The 21316-nt window shown below is 38.3% G+C and overlaps 1 protein-coding gene across 1 annotated transcript; it reads left to right on the top strand.

The window, feature by feature from the left end:
- The first annotated feature begins 10523 nt into the window (after positions 1-10523).
- On the top strand, positions 10524-21316 carry LOC136374057 (probable ribonuclease ZC3H12B). Its single transcript, XM_066339210.1, has 5 exons — positions 10524-11571; positions 17443-17582; positions 18292-18526; positions 18613-18719; positions 19274-21316. The coding sequence occupies exons 1-5, from the start codon at positions 10970-10972 to the stop codon at positions 20692-20694; spliced, it is 2505 nt and encodes an 834-aa protein (XP_066195307.1). The 5' UTR covers positions 10524-10969; the 3' UTR covers positions 20695-21316.

Here is a 21316-nt window from a genome sequence, read left to right as displayed (position 1 = left end):
GCATTTCTCTTCAGTTCACACTTGATTTGTAGTTTACAGAATCGTAGAATATACTGAGTTGGAAGGGGTCTACAAGGATCATTGAAGGCCAGGTCCTGGCCCTTCAGCCCAAGAACCCCATGGGAATGTTGTCTGAAGGCTCCTTGAGCTCTGAGGCTTGGTACCATGACCACAGCACTGCAAGCCTGTTCCAGTGCCTGACCACCCTCAGGAGGAAGAATCTCATTCTGATATCCAACCTAAGCTTCCTCTGTTGACTCCTTCTCAAGAGATTTCAAGGTCTCGCTGTGGTATGCTAGACACAGCTTGCTTTTATGTATAGTCCAGTCACTGAAAGTATTTGCTGAGATAATATGGAGTACCTCAAACATTGAGGAGGAGTTGTAGTTTTTTAGAATAATTTTTCAGTTTAACAAAACTCCACAATATGCTGAGTGCAGTAAAAACAAAACCTCTTTCCTATTGAGTTTTCTATTCTATGGTGTTGTTTCTGTCATGCGGTTTGAGTTAAATCTTGTAGTCATTATCAAAACAAAATGACTTCTTGGCAAGTTTAGATTTGGTAAAAGCTGTGGGTAAAAATCTTTGGTGAAAATATTTGGGCCAAGGGATTAATCACATATTTGCATACCAAAGAAAACATAGTTTTATTTAATGCTCCCAATCTACTATGACCCTAGTATTTCATATCTTTTGTTTTGGGTTTTCAGAAATAGCTGTGATTTCTCCAGTTTATAGCTAATCAAAATACTTGTTCTCATTTCCCTGATGTCTGTTGGTAGGTTCATGTTTTTCTGTTGCTGGCATTTTTTGAAGTGTCTCTAGGTTAATTTCTGAACCCTTTATAAAAGGTGCCACAAATGTTTAGTCATACTCTTGTCAATCTTGCAGGGCCAACACCTAGTGTTTGTGATGTACAAATCCACTGTATGGGCAGAGTTAGAAAAATAAAATGAAGTTCTGAGCGCCTTCTTCGAGGTCTTATTTCTGATGCAGCAAAGTACTCTGCTTTTCTGTTTAGTTTCTTGCTTGTTATGGGGAGGTTGAGCATAGTAACATAGTAACTCAGTTAAATTTCTGCAAAACGAATGAGGAAGTTTTCATCAAGGTCAGCCAAAAAAAAAAAAAAAAAAAAATCTAAATTTGAAACATGTAGCAACTCAGTTGCGAATATGGGATGTGCTTCTTAAGGTTGTTGGATTGAATTTTTTTTAGGTCGTGATCACTAGAAATGCAGTATTTAATCTAATTTTCCTGAAATAAAAAGACCATTAAAAGGCAGAGTTGTGCTCATTGCTTTTCACAGGAAAGTAAGGACTAGCTCTTGAATCTAATCCAGCTGAATGTCTTGTCATTGCTGAAGGATACTGTCTGTTTCCTGTTCAATAAACCAGCCAAACACCAATAACTTGCGTTCAGTGATGAAAAGGAAAGTGGGAAACTTAAGTCCTTAGGGTGGTACTTGCATGACAATGCTTATATATTTTTGTTTGTTGTGATGGTTCTTTCTTGCCTTTGTGTTGCAGGATGTTCCTCTGCACTGGTACAGGTGCAAATTTATTTTTATTTTTATTTTTATTTTTATTTTTATTTTTGAGGGGCACTGTAAACTTGATCTGTGTTTAAGAAACAAACTAATTCCTCTCTCAAAAAAATCCCACCCAATCCCTTCTCCAGCTGTCATGATGAGCCCATCAACTTCTTCATATTTCTAGGGAGAGCCATGAACAAGTAGGTTGTAGTTAATTAGGTGTTTTGGTGAAGAGTCTCTTGCATGATTTCATTAATCTGGTTTTTCATATCCACTTGATATTCTCATGATGTTTGAAATCTGCTTGATCTGCTAACTCAGGGGCTTACTTTGCATCATTGGCAGTGCCAACAGCATTCATAACTTGCCTAAACTGAGCCAACTGTGGTAAAACAATTTCAGGAACAGTGGGCTAGAGCTTGGTGAGGAAGGAGAAGAACAACCAAACTTTTAAGTGTTTGCAGCATTTGAGAAGGAGGAACTCCATTTCACTTTTCTGAACTATTCTGTGAAATGTATTGAGTAATGCACTGACAGAATTAGAATTTATACAAATATGTGTATATAGGCATATCTATCTGTATTTGTTTGTGTGTGCATATAGTGGGTTTTTTCCATCACTGTTGAGTGTAGACAAGAACTGCAATACAAATTGTAGATCAGAAAGGTAAAGCCTAATGGTACTTCTAAAGTAATTTCCAGTTCTATATATTCTGGTATGAGTTCCTGAAATTCAGCCCTCTCTGCACAAATGAACTTTTCCTAATATTACAAGTGTTCCACCAGCATTTGTCAAGGAAGAACATCCCCTTCAGGGTTGGGAGGTAGTAACAATTACATTTATCTTAACTGGTGAATCAACACTGAAAAATCTTCCTTTGTCCTTTGCCTCTGTAATGGAAGAGTGCGAAGTCACATTCCATATTGTTCTTCTCCAAAGATGGTTAAGGGAGTGAGAGAGACAGATGGAGAAACAGAAATGGCAAATTTGTTTTTCTTTTAAAATATTTTATCTGAATTGATTCAGAAAGAGGAAGCTTCTAAATAAAGTTTATTACTAACCATAGCTAGCAGGCTGTTTTTCAGTTGCTGTTTCAATATTAATTTTGAGGACAATGTGTTCACTGCTGGTGTAAACAGCTAGTACTTAAGATTTAATGTATATTAGTGCTTTATTTCAGAGAAGCCAAAATAAGTAGAAAAAGTAAAATATTTTTCTTGACACTGTACTGAGTTTCACTTGATGAAAGACTATACAATATCAGGCCTTTGATTTGTGTAAATTTAAGGTTTCTCTGTTCATCAAAATGACAGTGTTGAGACTTCCCAGGAATGTGTTGAGACTGACATTGCATAGTAAGATAAGAAAAAAAAAATCATTAAACTGAATCAAAATGCTGTCATTTATATGGCTCTAATTATCAAGGGACTGAAAAGCTTGATATGCCATTTTAATACTTATGTTAAAAATGCTGCTTGACTTAGCACATATTTTGTGAATACTACTATACATGTCTCTAAATGTATAAACGAGCTGCAGATCTGTACTCAGATCTTAATTTAGACTGTATCTAATTTATTAGATTAGAAAGTACAAGAACTATTTGAACACGCATTCATTTTAAGCATCTTAAAATGGAAGTATTCCTTTTAAATAAGATTCCTCACTGCTCAGCAAGTGCAATATTGTAAGCACTGTTAATGCCAAATATTTGCATCAAAAAGCAGCTGCTTTTAAAACATTATATACCTCTTTTCCTTCACTTATATGTATTTTGGACTTTTTATGGAAGCTATATCAGAATATATATGCAGGACATCTTTGCTGATTTGGTGCTTTTATGAGTGTTGTTTGCTACGTATGGAAGCTCTTAGGGCAGTCTTAAAAAAACTACCACGATAGTTATGCAGTGAGAATAATTCATTCTAATGTTCAAAAAATAAATTGATGACAGTGATTAACTCCTGTTGAACTGCAACATATTTGTAATTATGGATATGCATTATTATGATATGCATATGTAAACTGTAAGGTATCCTATTACTTCTATTTAAAATAACCAGAAGTATGAAAATCTAGTGGTTCAAGGCAAATGCTACTAATCTTCAGCTCTTTGCCTTTTTATTGAGGACAAGAGATAATTGCTTATAATGTTGCCTTTTGTCCAACCTGAAAATGAAGCTTGATAATTTTAGTAAAAAGATAATAATATTAAAGGAGATCTTTACTTGAAGGCCTTCAGTGGCAGTTATGGAAAGATGTCCACAAAAGCCCAGCCCACCCAGGGGTGAGTACATTTTTCTAAGTTTTAGGAAATTAGCATAATTGATAAAAAGCACCAATTAGGAGGATGTGATGCAATTCCCTCCCAGGTCAAGCCCCTTCTCTGGAGCCCCTCCTTCAGCACCAGTTGCACTTTGTCCATGAGAATGTATCTGGAAGAGTTGTTCTCAGCCTTGGTTCCCAGGAGGAGCCAAGATCGTATCGAGCCTTGTACCTTGTGGGGCTTGGAGCTCTGAACTTTGTTTTGTCTTTCTGCTTAAAGGAAGGCCATGGAAAAGTACTGGGAAAACTAGTCACTAATACAATAGGCTACAAATATACGTGTGAAGAGTACAGAGAACATATGAAAGAAAAAAAGGCGAAATCTAAATGGCATCAATAATGTCAAGTAGCACAACTCTTCCAATTTTTTTAATCCATTCTGAAATACCTAAATGTTAATTTTAGACTATTTCTCTGTTCCTCTTCAGTTGTGAATCTGTCCCAGCAGATGTGTACTACCTAAGTGTATAATTAGAATGAGAAAAAGTTACCCGTTTTATTTATGACTCATACTTGAGCATCTTCTTAGTAGATAAAATAGTTCACTACCTCAGAAAATATTCAAAGCAGCAGGCAGCAATGTGTAATATCTGTGCTGCTCTTGAGATAAGAATACAACAAGATAATTGTGTCTTCAATGCCATGAAAACACTGATGTTGAGCTGTATGACCTTCTTCATAAGCACTGTAGAAATGCAATTTTCAAAATCAAGGGCTAATCCAAAATGCAGAGGCATTTATGCATCTTGATCTGCTCCTGGTCTGTGTCCTCTGACAATAACTACTGCCTAACAAATACTGTTCTGTGACATTCCTGAAGATCTGTGCAGTGCATTTTAGTGCTAGGTGGTTTTTTTGGCTTTTGTGTATGTGTACTGCAGGCTCAAATCACAATCTCTTTAAATGGCAATTAGTCATGTGTTGGGGAAGTTCTTAAGGCTCAGAAAAAATGTACTTGGGAAGTGCTTTAGAATTCTTTAGAGTAACCACTGGTCTGTGCTGTAGCACAGTACAATGCTGAAGGTCCTGTTGATTGTAGTGTCCCTGAACACTATTTAAAATAATTCTCAAAAGGTCTTCTCTTTCTGTTTGTCTCATTTATATTGTTTCTATGGATTTGGACTCTTTAGACGGTAGTTGGTGTGTGTGTAACAAGGAAGTTGTCAGCTTTTCTGTTAGTAGGCTTATACACTGCCTACACTCTTAATCATGAGGCATAGCTGTAGATATATCTGTATGCCAGCCCCATCAATTGTTTAGTTGTGAAGGTGATAGATTGGGTGTCATTTGTAGAAAAAGCAACCTGGGACCATTGTAAGTTCACCCAATTGCTGTTGAGGTCTGTGTTGCTCTTCCTGTCAGAATTGGCAAAATGAAAATTAGTTTGGATAGATGTCTTTCTGTGCTTCAGTCAGCTTCTGATCATGTAGAAACAGCCACAGTAATAAAGGCTTCGCTGTTGTTTAGAACAGCCTCCTTCCAGAAACCTACCTCTTCCTTCTACACATAGGTGCATGCTAATGATAAATTAGTGAAATGAAGAGAACACAGAGACGCTAAGACATTAAAATTCATGCTGAAGCCATGGAGGGAATAACCTAATTTTCTTAATAAAAACCCACAACCCTTTAAAAATATAATTGTCAAGTTGTTTATTTGGCTTAGTTTGCTTTATCAAGACATTTTAAGAAGCACAAAAGGAGAAACCTGCAATATTTATTCCCTGCTGTGCATGTGGAACTCCCCTAGATGTTACCATTTCAGATGTCATTTTTCAGTTAGATTTTTTTTTTAGTTGGGGAGCTATTTAAAAAAAAACCAAAAAAACCACACTGCTTAGCTACATGTATCTCAAAAGTACATAAGGGAAAACAAACCAACCCATCCCTCCTTAAAATAAATAGTATAGAATCATTATTAAGTATTTCTTATCCAGGTGAGAGAGATATTTGGGAAAATACACAAGTTGGGTTTGGGTTTTTTTGTTTTAATTTTGCATTTTAATATCTGCAGTGACAGAAAAAAGTAAAAATGCTTAAAAGTTGGTGAAAGAAGTTGATAAAATATTTCATTTAAAGGCTGTTTTTCAAAATAGGTGTGCATATAATATAATTGCACCTTTGAAGGGCATGGCTCAGAGGACATTGAGATGATGGAAAGGCAGTAAAAAGAAGCTGTTCAATCCATCCTTTAACCTGAGTTTCTGTTGGCCCTTCTGAAATGGACATGCTTGGAATAGAGTATTTCTAGCACCAGCTCTTTAGTAGTCATTATCATTTGAATAGTGGTTGTTGAATAATTTGCAAGTGTTTTCATTTATATTACAGTACTTCATTACTGTGCAGGTATTTTCTTTCTGTTTTAATACCATGAAAGTTGAAGAGATGATTTCAGCTTGGCCCCTTATGAACAAAGTATACATGGTTTTGTCTGAGTCTTTTTTCTGAATCACATTATCAGTTCTACTAGTTGCTCGTGACTGTGCTGAAAGAGGTGTTTAGGAAGAAAACTTGGTTGGTTGCTTAGCAGCAAGCATCATGAGAATTAAAATTTTAAAGCTGCAGTGTTTGTATTTCTGAGTTGTAATAGCTTTAAATTAGAAATTCATAATAGCTTTCTTTTCATTCTTTTAAGCGTGTGTTCATATTTGGCTGTCTTTGGGGGGAATGTAACTCATGATAAACAAATTCTGAAATTTCAGTAAGAAAATGTAGCTGTTCATGATCTGCAAGATGAGGTTTGATTCTATCTTTGAAAATATTTTCTAATTTGTTTCTCAGTTTTGTAGTTATCAGCCAAATCAAGCATTACTCAAACTATTTATGTTTTTCTAATTTTTGTTCTGAGTTTGGTTGAAAGAGGATTTAATAAAAGATAATTTAACTCACTGTGATAACTCCTTAGTGCATCTATATTAACTTTAAAAAGTATTCAGTATAAGCAGCAAGGAAAAAACATGGAAAATTATTCACAAGGGTGCTAATTAGTGGGCTTTTTCCCTGCATAAAGTCCCTTAGTGTGTCAACAAAGCACTACATTCTAAAGATGTCTGGACAAACAGTACCAAACTGTTCCATGTGGTTTTTCTGATATTCCAGCCTTTCATCATAATTCTAGAAGATTGTATATTCATTGTGCAAGGGACTATATGGTCAAGATAAGCTTGGAACTGATAGAGATCTCTAGGTAGAACAGTACTACCACTACTAAATAAGATCAGAAAGGAAAGAAATTCCCTATTATTGTCAGTATTCTGCAAGTTGACATTTGAATTTCTCAGAAGTACAGTGTGGAAAAACAAATAAACAAACAAACTATACTGTTGTTGCTCCTGGTTGTTTTGCGCTTTTTTTTTTTTTCCTTCTTCTTCTTTTTTTTTTTTTGGTGTAAATGCTACAGTGTTAATTGTGTAAATATATTCCTGCTGACTGGAAGTGATTTTGGGGATGAGATTATAATTGTGGTGGTTGTTTTCACATGTATCAAAGGAATTACTGAATTTGTCACTTAAATTGGGAAACAGGAGGAATATTAATAACCAGGAGTTGTTTTGGGCATGGAAAATACAAACTACCAAATAGTCTTTTTTTTAAAAAAAAGTTTTCTGTTTTTGCACGTATTTTCTTTCAGACTGTATGTATACAAATTATGTATATTACATGCAGACTATCACTTGTCTTTTTGTGTAGAAAAATTTAGTGATGATTTGGCCAATTAAAAAAATTAAGCCATAAAATTATTGTTAGAAAAGAAATTGAATATGTATGGCTTTAGCAGAAGTTTGAAGATTTAAGGGCACTTAACTTTATGAACTTTGTGCTCTGTTCAGTTACTAGAAACAAAAATAGGCTTTTAACTCAATAACAAGGATGTTTAATAATTTCAGATGTTAAGTTCTTTACATTGTAGTTTTGCATTTTGCACTTTATTAAATTTTTTTTCAAATAAAGCTAAAATTACAATGTTTGGGCACAACATGATATTTGAAAAATGTGTGTAATATTAATGTAATATTTAATTTTATATTTAAGAATAGCAATATAATTTTTTGTGTGTATCAAGCTTTTGCTGTTCTAACCTTTTCTCATCTCTTATTTATTATGATGCTAGAATAGAATAGAATAGAATAGAATAGAATAGAATAGAATAGAATAGAATAGAATAGAATAGAATAGAATTTGATTGTCTTCTCAGTCACAGTTCATTCACCTGTATGGAAAACATTGTGAAGAAAGACATGTAACAAATTACCTTAAGAAGTTCAAACTGCAGAAATGCAGATATTTTTCTACACATAGTACTAAAAATGCATCTTGCCTGAAACGTTTGTAATAAACTGATACAATGTGTGATAAAAACTCATCTTCAGAACCACAAAGGAGCTTGGGATTACCATGGCCAGCACAAGAACTCCAGCAACACAGAGAAATGGTGGCCCAACACAGGCTTCTCTGGGGGCTGTCACAGAGAGCTCCCAGCCCTGTCCTCAGGGGGTGACACCCATTACCATGAGCCTGAGGCTGCCTGGGCCATCTCACAGACCGTTGTGGGGTGCAAGGAAAAAGGATTTTGTGATTGCATATGACTTAGACAGTCTGGGGAGGCATCAAAGGCATTGTAAAGGTCAGGGGAGAGAATGGAGGTTTCAAGATGGTGAGTTGAACAAAAGCCAAATTCTTGTGAAGTTGTGCTTAGAGAGATGACAGCTGAGAAAGAAGAATGGAGTTCTTTAAACTTGGATGAACAGAATCATGCTGTTCTTTATCCAGTGTCAAAGCAGTATGGTCTCAATAATTTGAAAAAAATTAGTCTTGCCCCATATATTGTAGAGTGTTCCTTGATTGCTATATTTTGTAAGCTGCAGGTGCAATGTGATGATAACCTTGGTTTTTAACCTTCTTTTATAATAGTTTTTATATATCCATTTTTATAAGTGTTGGCAAGGCACAAGGTTATGTATGAGACCTAATTAAAATCCATTCCAGGTTAAGCTATTAATACATCTATGTTGGCAAGTACTTGGGTTGTAAATATACTGCTATTAGTGCTATGTGAGAGAAAAATCACTTGGAATGAAAATAGAGTACTGTAAAAATAATACCTAAGTATTTGGAGGGATACTCTTTGAATAAATAACATGAAAGAACAGCAGTTTTTAAAGTCTTATTTAAACTTAACTAATCAAGACTGAAATTGCCATTCAAACACAAGGAAACTGTTATTATTTCATATGGCATAAAGGACTTGGACTATAACAGAACCCTTTAGGCTGAGAAAAACAAAAGGGTTTTCGTTAAGTCCAACCTTTGACCAGTCCCCACCTTAGCCAATTGACCAGAGCACTGAGTGCCACGTCCAGTTGTTTTTGGAACACCTCCATGCATAGTGACTCCACTGCCTCCCTGGACAGTCAAATCCAATGCTTGACAACCCTTTCTGTGAAGAAATTCTTCCTGATGAAGAAAACTAAAGCTCCCTAAACCTAAAGCTCCCCTGGCACAGCTTGACGCCATTTCTTCTTGTCATAATCTTGGTTGCCTGGGAGAAAAGACTGACTCCCATCTGGCTACAGCCTCCTTTCAGGCTGTTGTAGAGAGTCATGAAGTGTCCCCTGACCCTCCGTCTCTCCAGGCTGACAAAATATAAATATAATATGAATATATATATATATATATTAAAAGAAGTTCTTCTTTATTAAAAAATAGTGTTGATTGGTCAAATCAATCAATTGGTCAGGTCTGAAAACTTGACCTTTTAGGGTTTTTTTTTTAGGTGCAAGTAATTAGCATTTTCCTAAGGAAATTAGGCTTTTGAGCAGTGGTCTCTGCATGTGTGTACATTTTTGTTTGCATAAATTGGAGCACAGTCTGGTAGAATGTTACTGTTTTGCCTGTTTATGGTAATTATATATTACTTTAGAACAGTTTTGCAGGTTAATTATCTTAGTTTCACTTTGAGACAATTTTAGGGGGGTTGGTTGTTGTTAGGCCAATATGGACCTGTTTCGAGATCTTTTGACATTTTTATGATTTTGTTTATCAAATTTTATCACTCTTCTATACCTGTTGTTCTCTAAAATATTCCCATAGGCAACAGAAACCCACCATTTAATGTAGGGAAATAGTCAAAAAAGAAACCTTTCTAAGATTTACTAGCAGAGCTTTGAACTATATTCATCAGGGGAAGGGATGTGCTTCTGAGTGTCAGAGAGGAACCAGGAAACACCAGCACACTAGAAAGCAGCAGGGAAACACTTGTAAATTGTCCCAAAGGAATTAGGGATGACCTCTCACAAATGGTGAGGAGCCATTCTATGATTCTGTGAGTGGTATATTAGGTGCTGTGATTTTCTGCATCTTATTACCTGGGACCAAAGGGTATGAAAACTTAAAGTGAATAAGCTTTGATTTATTTTCATGCTGGTAATACTTTTAATTTTCTTCTGTGCTTTACATTATTTTGTTAAATATCTGTTTTGTTTTCCAGAAGATACTTTTACTAGGTAAACTTGTTGGTTCTGATAGTAAATATTTACTGAAAGAGGCAGAAATTGTTTGTGTTAAATTTTATGCATACTGGAACACTGCACAGTTGTTCCTAGTGTAGACAGGCTGTTCTTGCAGTAGAAGACAGGTTTCTAGTGGAAATGATGGCTTACCCTTTTCTGTTTTATTATCTTTAAATATTACTGAGATGATCCATTTGTTCCAGCTCTACATTTATTGTGTGGGAATTGTCCTTTTTTTTGTAGGTAGAGTAACTGAGGGAGGGAAAGAGAGTTTTATATGTGATTACAGAGACAGTGTAATTATATACTTTATTATAATCAGTTTACATAGAAATGTGAATCACTGGGTACATCTACTGACTTGTAAACAAAATCATTGTAATTGAATATTTTGCAGAATTGATCAGAACCTAATTTTTAATATTTTTTCTTTTTTCAAGGAACTTCATGTTGGTGTGGCTTATGCCAGAATATAGTAAGCAAGGCAAATTATCTCCAGCCTTTTGTAAACTTTTAATTGGCCAACATGATACAATTGAGTATGAATTCCTGGTGGCTTTGGAAATGAAAGAGAACTGAGTGCTCTGGCTGGAAGTTGAACGTGATGACGGCCTGGTCTATGGTAGGGAAGCTGAAAATGGAGAAGAGGCACTCCAGAGAAGACAGAAATGTGGAACAAGATGCAGGGGAATGCAGTGCTGAATCTGAGGAATGGACGAGCTCAGAAAGTGAACCTGAGCAACCATACTTCAGAAGCAGTGCTCAGTGGAGAGAAAAGGAGGTTTCCACCAAACCACATCGCCCACTCTGCCGGTCCCCATGTCTGGATCGCCCAAGTTTTTCACAGAGCAGTATCACACAAGACTTGAAGCTAGATGAATGCAAAACAAATTTGGACAAGGAATACCAAGCTAAAATGGATTTTGCTTTAAAGCTTGGGTATGCAGGAGATCAGATCCAGGCTGTACTGAATAAGTTGGGAGCAGATGCGCTCATCAATGATGTTCTAGCAGAGCTTGTGAGACTTGGCAACAAAAGTGAATCAGAGGGACAAAGCACTGCCAGCAGTACCACTGGTACTCTGGTGCCAAGAGGCCCTTGCCCAAAGGAAATAGCAAGCCCTGAATTGTCACTGGAAGATGAAGTGGTGGATAACAGTGATAACTTGAGGCCAATTGTCATTGATGGAAGCAATGTCGCTATGAGGTGGGTCTCCCTGTCGCAATATTTGAAAATAAGTAATCACTAAAATATTAAAGAAAATAAACAATATTGATGGCAACATAATTTAGACTATTACACTGATAATACATCTATTTTATGGACTCTTTAGTCTAGACTTTTAATTATGCTGTTACTCCTTCATATACAATCCATATTTCAGTTCCCTTGCCCTCATTTTAAATCCAAGTGCTCACCTCAGATCTTTTGTTCAAGCAATCTATTTGTAGTGTGCTTTTGTGTGGGTGGGTTTAGTATGTTGAAGTTCTTGAACAATACTGAAAATGTTTTCTGGACGTTAAAGGAAAGTAACCAAGTAGGGTAGGAAAACTTGGTTCTTTCTAAAGTGATATGCAATATATGGTAATGAAATGCAGTGAATTCATAAATTCATGATATTTGAGCTCTTGATGGTTGAGCCTGCTCAGTATTCAAAGCAATTTAGCTATCTCAGAACAGGGATAATGCATGAGCTAAACCTGCTGGCCTGCATGGCTAGGTTGCTTGCTCCACCTCGAGTACTGAGTGCAATTTTGGGCATCCACCAGAGGGCCACAAGGATGAGGGAGAGTCTGGAGGAGAGGCCTTATGAGGAGTGGCTGAGGTCACTTGGTTTGTTCAGCCTGGAGAAGAGGAGACCAAGGTCAGATCTCATTGTGGTCTTCAACATCTTCATGAGGGGAAGCAGAGGGCAGCTACCAGTCTCTTCACTCTTGTGACCGCAGAATCGCACAGAATCACAGAATGTGTAGGTTGGAAGAGACCTTCAAGACCATCGAGTCCAACCCAGCCCTAACACCTCAACTAGATCATGGCACCGAGTGCCACATCCAGTCTTTTTTTAACATGCCCAGGGATGGTGACTCCACCACCTCCCTTGGCAGACTATTCCACTATTTAATCAGTGAAAAACTTCTTCCTGATATCCAACCTATATTTCCCTTGGTGCAGCTTAAGACCGTGTCCTCTTCTTCTGTCACTTGCTGCCTGGAGAAAGAGACCAACCCCCAGCTGTCTACAGCCACCCTTCACAGAGCTGGAGAGAATGATAAGGTCACCTTTGAGTCTCCTTTTCTCCAGGCTAAACAGCCGCAGCTCCCTCAGTCGTTCCTCATAGGGCTTGTGCTCCAAGCCCCTCACCAGCCTCGTTGCCTCCTCTGGGCACGCTCAACCATCTCCATGTCCTTCCTAAACTGAGGGGCCAGAGCTGAACACATCACTCAGGGTGTGTTGAATACAGGGGAAGAATGACCTCCCTGCTCCTGCTGGCCACACCATTCCTGATCCAGGCCAGGATGTCATTGGCCTCCTTGGCCACCTGGACACACTGCTGGCTCATGTTCAGCTGCTGTCACCCCCAGGTCCCTTTCCTCCTGGGCAGTGTCCAGCCACACCGTCCCCAGCCTACAGCATTGCAGGGGGTTATTGTGGCCAAAGTGCAGGACTCAGCTCTTGGACTTGTTTAACTTCATCCCACTGGACTCTGCCCATCCATCCAACTGTTCAAGGTCTCTCTGCAGAGCCCTCCTACCTTCCAAGAGATTGGCACATGCTCCCAGCTCAGTATTGTCTGCAAATTTACTAATGAAAGATTCAATAGCCTCATCCATGTTGTCAATAAAAATATTGAACAGAACTGGCCCCAGCACAGACCCCTGAGGGACACCACTGGTGACTGTCCCCAGCTGGATGCAGCACCATTCCCCACCACTCTCTGGGCCCGGCCATCCAGCCAGTTCCTAACCCAGCACAGAGTGCTCCTGTCCAAGCCCTGGGCTGCAGCTTTTCCAGGAGTGTGCTGTGGGAGACAGTGTCAAAGGCCTTGCTGAAGTCCAAACAGAACATCCACAGCCCTTCCTGTGTCCACCGGGCGGGTCACCTGGTCATAAAAGGAGATCAGGTTGGTCAAACATGACCTACCTCTCCTAAACCCCTGCTGGCTGGGCCTGAGACCCTGGCCATTCTGTAGGTGCTGTGTGATGACACTCAGGATAAACTGTTCCATTATCTTGCCAGGTACTGAGGTCAGACTGACTGGTTGTAATTACTGGGATCCTCCTTCCCACCCTTTTTGTCAATGAGTGTCACATTGGGCAATTTCCAATCGTCCAGAACCTCACCAGTGAGCCAGGACTGATTGTAAATGATGGAGAGTGGCTTTGCAAGCTCATCTGCCAGCTCCCTCATCACCGTGGGGTGGGTCCCATCTGGGCCCATAGATTTATGAGTATCCAAGCATCTCAGCAGTTCTCTGACTGCCTCTTCTTGGATAATGGGGGGACCATTCTACTCCCTGCCACCATCAACCAACCCAGGAGGACAATTGTCCTGAAGGCAAGTTGTCTTCCCACTGAAAACTGAGGCAAAGAAGGCATTAAGCACTTCTGCCTTCTCCTCCTCTGCAGTTATTAAGTTCTCTCCCATATCCAATCGAGAACAAAGGTTGGCCTTACCTTTCCTTTTACCATTAATATATTTGTAGAAACATTTTTATTGTTATTAAAATATTTTATATTTTTATTATTTTTTATTATTCTTTACAGAAGTCACTATTTAAGTTCAAACTGAGCTTTGGCCTCCCTAATTTTTTTCCTACATGCTCTAGCAGCCCTCTTAAATACTTCCAGATGGACCTGACCCTCCTTCCAAAAATGATACATCCTCTTTTTATTCCTAAGTTCTTCCAAAACCTCCTTTGCCATCCAGGCTGGATGTTTGCCTCACTGACTCCTCTTTCAGCACACAGGGACAGTCCGCTCCTGTGCCCTCAAAATCCCTTTTTTGAATAACACTCCGCTTTCCTGGACTCCTTTGTCTTTAAGGGCTGCTTCCCAAGGAACTTTCTGAATAAGTCTCCTAAATAGGCCAAAGTCTGCCCTCCAGAAGTCCAGTGTAAGAGTCTTATTGGTGTTCCTCCTTATTCACCAAATATCAAGAACTATAATTTCACGATCCCTCTGCCTCAGTCAGCCTCCAATCACCACATCTCCCACCAGCCCATCTCTATTTGTGAACAACAGATCTAATATAGTCCCTCCTCTCGTGGGCTCCCCCACCAGCTGTGACAAAAAATTGTCCTCCATGCACTCTAAAAATTTCCTGGATTTCCTCTTTTCTGCTGTACTAAGTTCCCAACAGATGTCTGGCAGGTTGAAGTCACCTACAAGAACAAGGACTGATGATCTTGAAATATTCTCCAGCTGCTTATAGAATAAATTGTCCACTTCTTCCTCCTGTTGAGTGGGTGATAACAACAAACTCCCAGTAGGATGTCAGCCTTGTTGGCTTTCCCCTTAATTCTTACTCATAGGCATTTAACTCCATTTTCATTAGTTTCAATACCTGTGATGTCAAAAGCTTTCTTAATATAAAGGGCTACCCCTCCACCCCTTCTCCCTTTCCTGTCTCCTCTGAAGAGCTTGTAACCATCGAGTGCAGTGCTCCAGCTCTGTGAGTCATCCCACCATGTTTCTGTGATGGTGACTACATCAGAGCTTTGCTGTTGTGCCATGACCTCCAGCTCTTCCTGTTTGTTATCCATGCTGAGTGTATAGGTACACATGCACTTCAGCTGGGCTACTGATTTCACCCCTAGTTCAGGCTTACCACCCTTGGGCCTGCTTCCAGGCAGCCCAGCTGCATCCCCTTCCCCCTTCAAACCTAGTTTAAAGCCCTCTCAATGAGGTCCACCAGCTCTTGAGCTAGGAACCTTCTATTCTTAACAGAGAGATGTATCTCATCTGGTGCCAACAGAGAAGTTGCCCCATGATCATGACCAGTGACAGGACTCAAGAAAATGGCATGAAGCTAAGTCAGAGGAGGTTTAGGGCTGGATATTAGAAAAAGGTTTTTCACCCAGAGGGTGGTTGAGCACTGGAACAGGTGCTCCCAGGGCAGTGGTCGCAGCACCCAGCCTGTCCAAGCTCAAGAAATGTTTGCACAACACTCTCGGGCACATGGTGGGATTCTTGGGGTATCCTACATGGGACCAGGAGTTGGATTTTGATGATCCTTGTGGGTTCCTTCTGACAAAAGATATTCTTTGTACACTTGGCTGCTTAGGTCAACAGTAACCAAGAGATACCTGTGCCACTTTTGAACATATCTGTATAGTACAGAGTTGAGCTAGCCAATGATTTGTTTATCATTAAGTATGTATGATTTTTTTTATGAGGGAGTTATTTAAAGTCTGTTTAGTGATCAGTGATACCAAGATTTTTTTGGGTAATGTTCATGCAATAGACTTCTTTTAATATCAGTCTTCTAGTCTAGAATTTGTGATATGAATTATTATTTTTTCAGTGTATTAAGAAAATTCAGGTTTTTACAGGTGCATTGAATATGCTGACTTTTCAAATACATAAACCCTTCAAATTCTATTACAGTATTTTATATACAGAAATTTCCAGTGTCACATTGTGGTTACATCAATCCGTGAGATGTTTCTGTAAAGCATTGCCTGGATTTAACTTTTTTTTCTTTTTTTTTTTTTTTTTTTCCCTGTGCCTGTTAAGTTTGAAATCTCTGCTGCTTGAGTTAGTTCTGAGAATAATGTGGCAGGCAGCAACTGAAGAAAAAAGGGTGTGTACTCTGACTATTTCATAGCTGAGATCTGATACTTTATTTATAGGACTATAAGACTACCTCAAGTTATAAGGGACCCGTAAGAATCATCAAGTCCAACTCATAACAAAATGCATATGCACCTGAAAATTTTAAAGGATATTAAATTCTGTAAAATCTGAAATGTATAAAAATTTAAGGAAAATGCTTTTAGGAAAATTGTGGCTTCTGTATTAATTATTTGAGTTGTGAGGATTTAGACTATGCTGGTGATCCATAAGCAATCAGAAGACATTAGACCTATCTGCCTTTGGTCTGCTTTGATGTTTCTTTCTGTAATGTTTTGAGCCCAGGAAAACATAGTCCAGTAATCTGTGGTATCATTCTACAATAATAACAATAACAACAGCAACTCTGAGGTGAAATTTTGAATGATAATCCATAGAATTTTATGGATCTTAAAGACAATTTTAGTATGATAGAAGTCTCCTACTTAGGCAAAATCTGTTCTGCAGACTGAGAATATCTGAAAAGTGTAACACTTATGCAGTACTTCTGCTTAAAAATATTGCAATTATACATGATGCAGATAGATTAATAATTAAGATTCTCCTTTGTTTATATCAAACCTCTTAAAATTTTCTCCTTTCCCTTGCAGAAACTTCTTAGGCTCTTTTAAAAAGTAAACTATTTTATTTGAATTGTGTCCTCTTTTAGAGACTCCTTCGTGTTTCAGAAAACAAGTTTTTGATGGGGATGGTACTTAAACAACTTCGACACGATTATTTCTTTCCTATAAAAAGTTCTAATAAAAATGCAGAACATTTAGTGTCAGAGGACAAGATTTTATTAATATAGATGTTTAAAAGCACTTATCACCCATGGCAGTCAGCATTGTTCATTCCTCTTTTTGTGACAGTGTTTTATGGTGCTACTTAAGGTGAGCTCAGTTTGTCAGGGAAAGTGATCTTTTTCATTAGGTCAGATAATGAAATGAAAAAAACCCTGAAAAACTTCATGTTTACTTGTTTTTGCTCTGGGGACAGTAAAATTTCACCATTTATAGACTTTTTAAGTAGCAGGGTTGCTGTAATCTGATGGCTGAATAGCTCTGTACAGTTGTCTTTTTCCAATTATGTAAGGAGGCCTAATAAAACTGTACAGACTTTATTTTTCTTATATCCTTTGAACATGGCAGCTTTAGAAGGAAAAAACAACCAAACCACCATAACAAAAACCAAAACCAAATGTAAATTCTGTCTTTGTTATTTCTAAAACTTGCATGTTCTTCAGCCATGGGAACAAAGAAGGCTTTTCCTGCCGGGGAATTCAACTAGCTGTTGATTGGTTTTTGGAAAAAGGACATAAAGATATCACTGTGTTTGTACCTGCATGGAGAAAAGAACAGTCTCGACCTGATGCACCAATTACAGGTAACATCAAGGTTTTCTTTGAACGCCTTGGTTAAAAATGAAAAAAAAAAAAAAAAAATTGTTGTTGTGTTTCTGATGTGTCCTAGCACTGGGTTGTGGATGTGGTGGTGAGGATGTTGAACTCAACTGTTTGTTTGAAAACACATTTTCACTGGTGAGGAAAAAGGCATTTAAATATCTGCATGTGTAAACAATGATGTAGGTTTTGTAATATTATTGCACGGTTTCAACAATTTTTAGAAGCAGTAGTTGAAATTTTCCCATTTGCAAACATTGTTGAGCTTACAGGAACTGAGCTTGGTGAGCATAAAAGAAGTAGTAACAGGCCAGGGGCTGTTAGGTTGTCTTGAGCACTGAAAAGGCAGCATGTGTTTTGACCCATACAAAGTCCTTGCATTTTACCCCAGGCTAACAGGGCTATTTTAATACAGTAACACCTGAGTTTCTGATGTGTTCAGGAAGACTGAGTAAAGGTACATAGCTACAGAGTGATTATGAAGTTCAAATATTGAATATTTACTCAGTGCTTTGAAACTTCAGAAATAAAATCCACATCTAGGGGTTTTTTCCCATCATAATGAGGACTGTTTATGAATATAATTGCAAGATACTTTGTCAGATAAAAAGGCAAGAATTTTCATAATACAAAGGTTGCATTTCTTTCTTCTAAAACTTTTTTAAAAGTTGCTCAACTAAAATTATTTTACAGATCAAGAAATCTTACGTAAATTGGAGAAAGAAAAAATTCTTGTTTTCACCCCGTCTCGAAGAGTTCAGGGAAGAAGAGTAGTTTGCTATGATGATCGGTTCATAGTAAAACTTGCTTTTGACTCAGATGGCATCATTGTATCAAATGATAACTATCGGGATCTTCAGAATGAAAAACCAGAATGGAAGAAGTTCATAGAGGAGCGGCTGCTAATGTATTCTTTTGTGAATGACAAGTATGGGTTTTTCTTCAAAAGTAAATGAATTTGTTAATTCAGCATTCTGAAGAAAAACTGATCATGTTTCATTTCTTTTCCCTTAGATTTATGCCTCCAGATGATCCTTTAGGACGCCATGGTCCAAGCCTTGAAAATTTCTTAAGAAAAAGGCCAGTTATTCCTGAACATAAGAAACAGCCGTGTCCTTATGGTAAGTGCCCAAGTCAGATTGATTTGTTGCATTTAAAGGTAGGTGAAGCAAGCAATTAATTAACAGCTTGTCATTACCAGAATAAAAATTGTACCACTTTTCATATTGCCATCTAAGCACAATGTCCACTTTTATACCCTTCATACACATACTTATAAAAACAGTATAGCAGAAAATTAAGGATTACCAGATGCACCTTGTGGATAATACTGCTTTTTCCTATTTTATTCTGGTTTTTATTTGAGGGAAGAGATTCTTAATTAATAAAATTGTGTTAAAGTTGATTTGTTTTATATAGCACTGTGTGTATGTTGTCATTATTGAAATCACGAGCCAGTAGGAAGAAATATGGTATGTCTTGCCTTTGATGCAGATAGACATGGATACAGGCAGCAGTCTGTGACTGCCTGTATATATCAAATACATCATAATTCCTTAGGGCTTTAATGTAGAAATACTATTGAAAAGTGGTGAAAGATGTAAAGAAAAAAGACAGCAGCTGGTGGTATTAATGAGTTTTAGATTTATTTAACCTGAAAACCCTTTTCTTCCAGGTAAAAAGTGCACCTATGGGCACAAATGTAAATATTACCACCCAGAACGTGCAAACCAGCCTCAAAGGTCAGTAGCGGATGAGCTTCGAATAAGTGCCAAATTATCTGCTGTGAAAACTATGAGTGAGGGAGCCTTGGCCAAATGTGGCACAGGGCCATCCAGCTCCAAAGGAGAAATCAGTTCTGAAGTGAAACGCATTGCCCCAAAACGTCAGTCAGATCCAAGCATTAGGTCAGTAGCTGTGGAGCCTGAGGAAAAGTTATCAGCAGCCCGGAAGTCCGAGGCCAGCTCTGTCCCGTCTCTGGTTTCTGCATTAAGTGTACCAACGCTCCCTCCACCAAAAAGCCATGCAGCTGGTGCATTAAATACTCGTTCTGCAAGCAGTCCGGTGCCAGGTTCCTCACAGTTCGTACATCAGAAATCCTCACTAGAACATATGTCCAGTGTGCAATATCCTCCTATACTAGTCACCAATAGCCATGGCACCTCAGTTAGCTATATTGACCAGTATCCCAAATATGAGTCACTGGGGGACCATGGCTATTACTCCTTACTCAGTGATTTCTCCAACTTAAGCATAAGTAGTATCCGTAACTCAGATTATTACGGGGCTGATATGGACCAGGGGATGTATTCTAGAAACTCAAGCCCCTGTCCTGACAATTGCTTAAGCCATACAAGTAATGATTCTTATTCCTCTTACAATGACTTGTATCTGGGTGTAGCAGATGCCAGTCCAGAAGACAATGTGAAGAGCCACAGACTGCCATCGAAAAATCGTCTTCAGCCTTTCCCTCATGGTTACCATGAAGCCTTAAATAGAGGTCAGAGTTACGGAACTGAAGAGCCTAAGCAATCCCTTCGGAAACAGTCAGTTTCCCACTTAGGCCTCCATGCCCAGCATCCCGCTGTTGGAGCACGGTCCAGTTGTCCAGGAGAATACCCTGTGCCTCAAAATGTTCATCCATCAACTGCACAACCAAGCCGTGCCTTGGTGATGACAAGAATGGACAGTATTTCTGACTCACGGCTTTATGAAAGTAACCCCACAAGGCAGAGACGACCACCTCTCTGTCGAGAGCAGCACGCCAGCTGGGATCCATTACCCTGTGCATCAGACTCTTACACCTACCACTCATACCCACTCAGTAACAACCTCATGCAACCATGTTATGAACCTGTCATGGTAAGAAGCATGCCTGAGAAGATGGAGCAGCTCTGGAGAAATCCCTGGATTGGGATATGTGGTGAGCCACGGGAACCTCACATCATCCCAGAACATCAGTATCAAACATACAAGAACCTCTGCAATATTTTCCCTCCAAGCGTTGTCCTTTCTGTGATGGAAAAAAATCCCCACATGACAGATGCACAACAGCTGGCAGCTATGATTGTTGCCAAATTAAGAACAGGGCGTTAGAGCAGTACAGCCTCTTTTGGATAAATGAACCTGTAAGGCCGAATTTCCCAGAGGAAAAATTACATGAAGGAAGAGGCCAATCTATTGTAAATATTTTCTACTAAGATAGTATAAAATTCTGTACACAGTAGCAATCATATATATGCTGAGGCACTATATAAAAGTTGATTGTATTGCAAATTTTAAGATTTTAAATATAGGGATTTTTAATAGTATTTTCTAGGAAATGCATACCTTGCTGCATGGATAGCTCACTAAGAACTATAATGTCACAATCAGTGTCTCAAAGCTGTTACTACAAAATTAGTGTTAGCAATTATATTGCATGTATTAGTGTACACTTACAATTTGCTTATAAATACCTAATCGGCCTCTAAAAGTATGCTCTATACACACCCAGATGACTTTTAGGGTTTCAGCTTTGTCATTTGACACTGCCTACTGGCATCTTAAGTACTGAAGAAAAAGTAAATTTGCTAAAAATTAAAATTGTTTATAAAAGGAAAAACTGATTTCAGTTTTTCAATGTCAACATGGTTGTTGGCACTTAAATTTCAGAACTGTCCCTCAAGAGTTTGAATAAATAATACGTTGTTCAATATATTGGCTCAGTACAATAGAA

The sequence above is a fragment of the Sylvia atricapilla genome, chromosome Z (genome assembly GCF_009819655.1).
Source record: "Sylvia atricapilla isolate bSylAtr1 chromosome Z, bSylAtr1.pri, whole genome shotgun sequence".
Lineage (NCBI taxonomy): Eukaryota > Metazoa > Chordata > Aves > Passeriformes > Sylviidae > Sylvia > Sylvia atricapilla.
This window is presented reverse-complemented; position numbering and strand designations above follow the sequence as displayed.

Bases quoted from the DNA above. Each gene is read 5' to 3' on its own strand.
- LOC136374057 (XM_066339210.1), top strand. From the start codon at position 10,970: ATGACGGCCTGGTCTATGGTAGGGAAGCTGAAAATGGAGAAGAGGCAC. The intron at 17,583-18,291 runs GTAACATCAAGG...ATTATTTTACAG, and splicing joins ACCTGATGCACCAATTACAG to ATCAAGAAATCTTACGTAAA. The intron at 18,527-18,612 runs GTATGGGTTTTT...CTTTTCCCTTAG, and splicing joins TATTCTTTTGTGAATGACAA to ATTTATGCCTCCAGATGATC.